At 53.9% G+C, this 8,002-nt stretch overlaps 1 protein-coding gene across 4 annotated transcripts in view; it reads left to right on the forward strand.

The window, feature by feature from the left end:
- SPINDOC (spindlin interactor and repressor of chromatin binding) overlaps positions 1-8,002 on the forward strand; it is a 20,907-nt gene that overhangs the window by 744 nt on the left and 12,161 nt on the right. For 3 of the 4 annotated variants that reach the window (XM_028501467.2, XM_024133346.3, XM_028501468.2), the window contains exons 2-5: positions 2,965-3,294; positions 3,373-3,522; positions 3,674-3,826; positions 3,963-4,163. In XM_028501467.2, the coding sequence (XP_028357268.1) occupies positions 2,965-3,294; positions 3,373-3,522; positions 3,674-3,826; positions 3,963-4,163 (834 nt within the window). The remainder of the gene's footprint in view (positions 1-2,964; positions 3,295-3,372; positions 3,523-3,673; positions 3,827-3,962; positions 4,164-8,002) is intronic. The other variant, XM_024133347.3, reaches the window with a different exon arrangement.

Below are 8,002 nucleotides of genomic sequence, written 5' to 3' on the forward strand. Positions count from 1 at the left end.
ACTCCCCCTCCCCACTTCCCCCTCCCCCCACACACACCGCGGAGACAGAGGCAGAGGCAGGCCCAGGGGCCAGGCCGTGTTCTAGGCCGAGGGCCGAGGGGCGGCAGGGCCTCCACGCCGGAGCTAGGGGCCCCGCACCTTGGTGTCCGGAGCGATTCGGTAGGTGAAGGTAGGCGCCGCTGTAGCCCGCCAAAAGGTGGATTTTAAGGGCACTCCGTGCAGAAAGCTTTCCTACGCCCCCCTCACCATCCCCGGGCCTTGCACTTGTATAAGCCACAGGTGTCAGATTTTAGCGCTGCAAGGGTGAAAGGGGTTGCATAGGACACCTAGTTTTGGAAAAGGAGTGCTTGCTACGGGCGCCCTCAGCCACTCTAGAAGGGGATTGGCCTCGGAAGGGGGTCTGAGGAGCAGTCTGGGAGCACTCACTTTCTCCTCCTCCCTCACCGATTTCTCCAGTTCTCAGGATCTTGCAAACCCTAAGAAAACAAAGAGCCACCTTAGTGGAAGACACACTATCCATAAAAATGCAAAATCTTTTCATTCCTAGATACCCTGTCCCTCAGGGAGACAGAACCCAAAAGGTTGAGGGCAAGGCCATTCATTTAGCCTCAGCAGGACATGGTGATGTCTCCTTCTCCTTGCACTGCCTCTCCTTATTGGAATCAAGCGTGCTATAAAATGAGGGAAATAAAGGCCACTACCCTTCTCAGAGCTTTCAATCCAAAAGAGAGGTTCTTTCTGTACTTCTGCTAATATTTCTCGAGTGCTTAGTGCCAGGCTGTCTCACTTAACCCTCTCAACAACCCTGCGAGAGCATCCTCCTTCCCCAGAGAAGTGAATTCATTCAACAGGTATTTGGGGGCACCTCTTATATGTCAGGCACTGTTTCAGGCTGGGCGTGGTAATCGCTATAAAAGTCGAAACTCTTCTTTTCTGAAACATATATGTAGATACTAATGACCAAAGATAGATGAAGATAAATAAATGTATAGCATGTCAGGTAGTTCAGAGAACAGGAAGTCAAAGTAAGGAGAAAAGAGTGAGGGTGTTTCATTTGGAATATCAAGTGGTCGGGAAAGCCTTCTCTAATAAGGTGAATTTTGAACACAGACCAAAGGAAGCGAGGGAGAGAACCCTGTAGATAATTGGAGGTTAAGAATTTTCGGCAGAGAGAATAGCAAGTACAAAGGTCCTAAAGCAGAAGCTTCTTGAAAGATTTGGGGTGGGAAAGAAAAACAGACGAATTCAAGGTTTTTGGCCTGAGCGACTGGAAGGATGGACTTCCCATTTGCTGAGATGGAAAGACTGGAGTGCAGGCCTGTGGGAGATGGGGAGTGAAGGTTTGAACATGACAAGTTTGAGAAGTTTATGACATATTCAAGCACAGATGTCAGATGGTAAGTAAGACATGTGAATCTAAATTTCCTGGGAGAGTCTGGTTAGAGGTATAGACAGGGGAGTTGTCAGTAGGCAGGCACTGGGATGAGACCACCAGAGGAAGGAGGTGGATAAAGATGGGGTCCCAGGACCGTTGTGGAACGCTCCAGTGATTCCAGTTTGGAGACTGAGTCATTCCTCATCAAACTGCTTAATGCCACCTCATGCCAGGCACTGTGCCGAGTGCTGGAGATACAGTCGTGAAGGATCAAAAATCCATGCTGTCTTGGACCTACAGTGTAGTCAGGAGGCAAAGGGAACGAGTAGGACATGAAGCAGTGAGGGTAACAGGGAGCTCAGGTGGGGCAGATGGCAGCTTTCTAAGGGACGGCAGACAAGCCTTGGGTGAGAAGACGGCTCTGTTCCGGAGATGGGACTGGCACGGGCGCCCGAAAAAGAGCTCCAGTGAAGTAAGAGAAGAACCAATAGAAGGTGGTGCCCTGGAGTCCAAGGGACAAAAATCAGGATGGAAGAAGCCATCTGTCAAAGGACAAAGTTGAAGAGCTGACCGCTGGGTTTAGCGTTGGTGATCTTGACAAGAGCTGTTTTGGAGGAGTGGTGGGAAAGAAAGCCCAACTGCAACCAAGGGATTCCTGCCCACGGTCACATGGGAGAGGGGTACAACCCAGCCTTGGAGCTAGACCTTCTGAGACCAAGCTGGTTCTCACACCCATTTCAAATGCCACCTCTTCCAGGCAGTCCCCAGGTGTTAGGGTCTCCCATATTTGTCTTTCGCTCCATCTTCTCAGGTGGGAGGGAGGTGCAGCCACAAGGGATCAGAAGCACTGAGCTGCCAGGCTAACGTGGATCTGAGCCTGCATCCTTTGCTGAGCTGAGAAGGGTTCCCATCCTGTCGGAGCTTATGGTCCACGTGCACAGGGAACAGGTGCTGTGTCGACCAGTAGGGAGGGACGAGCGAGGTCACCGCTGCAAAGGCTTTGGGAGGGGAGGCTATTTCCGACAGGATGGGAGGCCTCTTGAAGGGGCCTCAACAAGTGGAGGAACAGGCATGGATGCCATTCACTGACCCCAGAAGGCTCGTTGAGCGTCTCCTCTCCTACGTGCCAGGCCCTGCGGGGACAGTAAGATGACAAAATTTACCATTCTTGTCCTCAGGGAAGTGCTTCGCCGTGGCCTGGTAGTCGCATGTGGATATAATCACCTGCCAGGGGTGGGAGGTCAGGAAGGCTTCACAGGGCTGAGGATTTGAGCAGGGCCATGAAGGAAGTAGAGGAGTTTGCCAGACTGATGGGCTGTCAAGGCCGAAGACATTCAGGAACGCAGTCTGTTGGAAATACCTGTTGGACCTGTGGTCCGAGACTAGATTGAGGTAGCAGGATGCCGAGGCATGTAGGCTGTGTTTATCGTGGCTAGTGCCCTGTGGGCTCCAGGGGAAGGGAGAAAGAGACTCTAGGTGGGAAAGTTACTTTTCTACATATGCCACCAGGTTTGGGGAATCCTGTTCTCTGTATTGTTGGTTGTGGGCACCTTTACTGACAGTCCCCACCCCCTCCTCTCCCTCCGTAGTGGCCCAGCAGGAGAAGACCCCGCCGCCGAGGCCCAGCCTGCTAGAGGCAGGCGGCGATGGCTGTGAGGAGCCCGGGCAGCAGGTGTCTTGGGAGCAGGAGTTCCTGGTGGGGAGCAGCCCGGGAGGCAGCGGGCGGGCGCTGTGCATGGTGTGTGGGGCCGAAATCCGGGCCCCCTCGGCGGACACGGCGCGCGCCCACATCCTGGAGCAGCACCCTCACACCCTGGACCTGAGCCCTTCCGAGAAGAGCAATATCCTGGAGGCCTGGAGTGAGGGGGTGGCCCTTTTGCAAGACTTCAGGGCTGAGCAGCCGTCCCCACCCCATTCAGGTAGCTGGGCTGGGGGAGGGGTGGAGGGGGAAGGAAAAGTCAGGACTCTTGTTGCTCACTGGCATCTGCCCCCTTCAGACTCAGGCCGGGAGATCGAAGTGGACCTAGACTCCGACCCGGACCCTGCTGAAATGCCAGCAGAGATTGTCGTTCTCCTCGACTCCGAGGACAACCCCTCCCTCCCTAGGAGGAGCCGGCCCAGGGGACTCCGCCCTCTGGAGCTTCCCGGTCAGTCATCCCAAAGCCTCAGAGCCTGAGCTGGGGGGAAGGGGAAGCTTGGGCCCTGCCATCTGGGTGGAGAGAGGCTGCTGGGCAGGTACCTTCAGCAGCCCTGTGGTTACGGCAATCAGGCCTCTTAAAAAGGTCTTGTGTTTTGCAGCGGCGCCTGTCCCAGAGCCGGTAAGCAAGAAGCCACGTGGTCAGAGATGGAAGGAGCCCCCTGGGGAGGAGCCGGTCAGAAAGAAAAGAGGCAGACCCATGACCAAAACCCTGGACCTGGACCCGGACCCGGACCCAGGTGAAGGCGAGGAAGGTGTGGCCTCCAGGAGGAAAGCTAGGACCCTGGGGGGGTGGGGGGACACATGGCAGAGGGCATCTGCACCTGAGCTGAGGCCGTGGGCTCAGCCCTTGGGAGTCTGACCACAGTTCCATCCTGTCCTCCCTTCCAGATCCCCCCTCACCTGACTCACCCACTGAGACTTTTGCGGCTCCCGCCGAGGTCCGACACTTCACCGACGGCAGCTTCCCCGCTGGCTTCGTCCTCCAGCTCTTCTCCCACACCCAGCTCAGGGCCTCAGACAGCAAGGACCCGCCCAAAGAGGAGAAAGTGGCAGAAGGAGGCCTTCTCCAGCCGGAAAGCCCCTCCCCAGGTGAGCCCCTGAGAGGGGACGACAAGTGGGGGGTCAGGAAGGCCGCCTCCCTGGGGTCTGGCCTCCACGAGGCTGCTTGGCGGCAGAGCCCAGGGTAGAGGTGGCTGGTGCTCCAGTCCCCTGGGAGAGGGGCCGAGGGCAGGTGGATTTAAATACAGCGGCCAGCCAGAGAGCTGAGTTTTTTTGCGAGCTCCTTGGGAGTGTCCTGGCTGGTTGTTAGGTTGGGTTAGGCCAGTGCTCCCCAAAGCCCGACACCCATCACCACAGTTAAGGCTGATTCCAGCTGGAGCGTGAGGTGCCCACCTTGGCCCCGGTGGACCAGGGGCCTAAATGGGACCGATAGCAGAATAGACGGGGTGAACACTCAGCAGACACCTCAGCTCAGTGTACGTCTAATAATAGCAGTAAACGCTTGAGTTTTTATCATGTCCGATTTTAAGAAACTTTCATATGCAGCTCATCTGGCCCTTATAAAAGTATCTTTACCAGATGGACCGACTGAGTCTCAGAGAGATGGTTTCTCCTCTACGGTCCTTGTAGTCATTTCCTGAGACTGCTGTAACAAACTACCACAAATTTTGTGGCTTACAACAACACAGATACACTGCTTTTTAGTCCCGGAGGTCAGAGGACTGGAAGGGGTCTCCCTGGGCTACAGTCAGGGTGTCAGCAGGGCTGAGTTCCTTTCTGGCTCCTAAAGGAGGAAGTCTTGCCTCTTCCAGCTTCTAGCAGCCGCCTGTGTTCCTTGGCTTGTGCCCTCCTGCCGTCTTCAAAGCAGGCCGTGGCCAGTGCAGTCTTTCTCAGGATGCCATTTTTGGGTCTGACTCTTCTGCCTTCTCCTTCCCCTTTAAAGACCCTTGTGATTACACTGAGCCCACCCAGATCGTCCAGATCTCTATTTTATTTTAAAGTTGGCTGATTAACAATGTCAGTTCCATCTGTAGTCTTAATTCTTCTTTGCCATGTAAGGTACCATATTCATAGGTCCTGGGGATTAGGACTTGAATATCTTTGGGGGACCGGTATACTGCTACCACAGTCAGCGTAACCCAGCAGTAGCAGAATTGAGATGAGACTGGCCTGTGTTCCAGCAGGGCAGGGCTGAGCCTGGTTCCTCTCTCTCTTCATCTCGCCAAGCCAGGCCCTGCTCGCAGCATCTCAAACACAAAAAATGGTTTTTCTTTTTTTTTTTTTGGCTGCGTTGGATCGTCGTTGCTACGAACAGGCTTTCTCTAGTTGTGGCGAGTGGAGGCTACTCTTCATTGTGGCGCGCGGGCTTCTCATTGCGGTGGCAGGGCTCGAACCCGCGTCCCCTGCATTGGCAGGCAGACTCTTAACCACTGTGCCACCAGGGAAGCCCCAGAAAATGGTTCTTGAAGGAGTGAATGTGTGACACAAAGAGTGCCTCATCCCGCCTGCCTGAAATGGGCATTTGGAGTTGGAGCCCTGAGAAGGATGGCACACGGGGTGCTGGAGGCTCCCCAGAGCAGGGCTCTCAAAAAGGAGGTGTACTTTTTGTCTAAAGAAAAAGGCAAACTTGTCACTTCAGCCCACATCACTCAGTGGTGACCACTGTTAAAAATTTGGCTTGCATCCTTCAGACCTTTTACAAAGCTCTGTGTGCACGTCTCTGCACGTGTACTTTCATCTATTTATTTTTTACCGCTTTTTCTAGTCTGGAGGCAGGCCTCACCCCTGTGAGGTTTTTAACTGTCTCGGGTTTCAGCTTGAGTCACCTTCCAGTCCTGCTTCCCCAGGACCATGCTCTGCCTGGACTTGAGTGTTTCCCGGGCCCCCTCGTATTGTCAGTGGACCCCTGCTCTAAATGGCTGATCTCTTCCACTGGCTGATGAGTCTTCTGGTTTCATTCTTGAAAGTGAGGCCTTTGTTTTGACCCCTGGGGTACCCTGTGCCCAAACCCCACCTGTGTGGAGTGACCAATAGGTGAGAAGGGCATCCTTGAGATCTCAGGTTTATTTGGGGTGAGTGGGCAAAGCCTGAGATTTGGGGTTCAGCAAGCTGATTGAATGATGTGAGAGGGATGGAGGGGGCTGAGAGGTGTTCCGGCAGAGGCAGGGACCTATGGAGGTTGGAGACAGTCTAGAAACTGCAGGAGGTACTAAGTGACAACAGCAGCAAGTGTTCCTGCAGCCCAGCTATGGGAAATGACAGGAGTGCCACAGCCTTTGTCCCCCAAGAAACTCACAGTCTGCCTAAGGGTACAAGTCAGCAAATAGAGAATAGTGTGGTGCCCACGGTGGTTCTGTGTAGAGCACAGGCACCAGACCGGTGGTTTCAGGTTGGTTTGGGGTTTTAAGTACCCAAAGCTCAGATTTCTCAGAAATCTGTGAGGCTTCAACCAGAATGTCTCTACTTTGAGTTGTTTTATTTATTGAAGCTCTCCAAAGATCTTATTTGAGTAAAGATCTTACCACTTTAAAAAAGATTAAAAATCAAGGATATAAAAGTTGGGGGGCGGGGAGTCACTGTGGTCAGGTCAGCTGACCTGATGGATATGTGTGTCAAGCAGTCAGGGACGACTTGCTGGACTTCCAGGGGCCTCCCAGGCTGAAGGTGGGGAAGGCATCCCGGCCAGGAGAGGAGGTGAGCCCTGAGGGCCCACTCGCAGACAGGCAGACAGTGGAAAAAAGCCTCCTGCTGGGGGGTGTGTGTGTGTGTGTGTGTGTGTGTGTCTGTCAGCACCTAGAACAGGGCCTGGGTGTGTGTGTGGGTGTGTGTGTGTGTGTGTGTGTGTGTGTGTGTGTGTGTGTGTGTGTGTGTGTGTGTGTGTACCTAAAACAGGGCCGTGTGTGTGCGCGCGTGCGTACCTAGAACGGCCTGGCACCAAGAAAGCCCTCAGGGAAAATTTTTTGACAGATGAGTGGATGGCGGCTGCCTTCACTTGTCATTCTGGTGGTGACATTTCCAGAGTCTCTGCTCAGAGACAAGCCTTAGTGAGAAACGAGAGAAGTGGGCCCTAGCCACCCCCCGGAGAAGGTGTACACATTTACACACACATGCACAAGTGTGGAGGAAGGCGGGGAGGGGGGTGGAGCTGGGGAAGCAGAGCAGTTTGGGCCAGGAGGGAAGTAGGGGTGGTTCTGAGCTTGGGGTGCTGAGGGGACTCAGCTTGTCCAGGGGACAGAGAAGTCCCCTCGGCTTGCTCTCTGATGGCCTGGGGCTCTGCTCATGGACTGCTTCTGAAACAAGATCTCTCTACTGTACCTCAGGCCTCGCTCTCCTGAAACCCCCTCCCCACCACCCACCCCTTTGCCCTCCCTGCTATCAGGAAGAATTGGCACTTAATTCCAATGTACTGAGTTCTTTTAATATATTATTTCCTGAAATCCACAGGATCATCTTATAAAGGATTATTATGTCCACTTTACAGAAGAGGAAACTGAGCCTTGGGCAGGTGTGTTTCGCCCATGTGGCACCTCGCCTACAATGAGGGCCAGGAATCAGTTCTCTGTCAGACCAGGAGCTGTTCTTTCCTCTGGGTCTTCCCCATCAGCCTACGCAAAGCTGTTGTTTCTCCCTTCTTGACCCCTCATCCCATCGTAGCCACTGTCCCATTTATCCCCAAGCCTTTTCAGCAAAGCTGGAGAGCTCTTCTGTACTGTCTCCAGTCTGTCTTTAGAAGCCACTTGAGTCAAACTCATGCTCACCACCCCACACTAAAATGGCTTTTTTGGCAACATTGCCGTTGACTTCCATAAAGTTAGATCTGGTGGTCAGTTCTCAGTCCTTATTTTTCCTGACCTGGCAAAAACAAGGAACCCCTCCCTCCTCCCCTCCTCCCCTCCTCCCCTCCTCCCCTCCTCCCCTCCTCCCCTCCT

The sequence above is a fragment of the Physeter macrocephalus genome, chromosome 16 (assembly GCF_002837175.3).
Source record: "Physeter macrocephalus isolate SW-GA chromosome 16, ASM283717v5, whole genome shotgun sequence".
In the NCBI taxonomy this organism is placed as follows: domain Eukaryota; kingdom Metazoa; phylum Chordata; class Mammalia; order Artiodactyla; family Physeteridae; genus Physeter; species Physeter macrocephalus.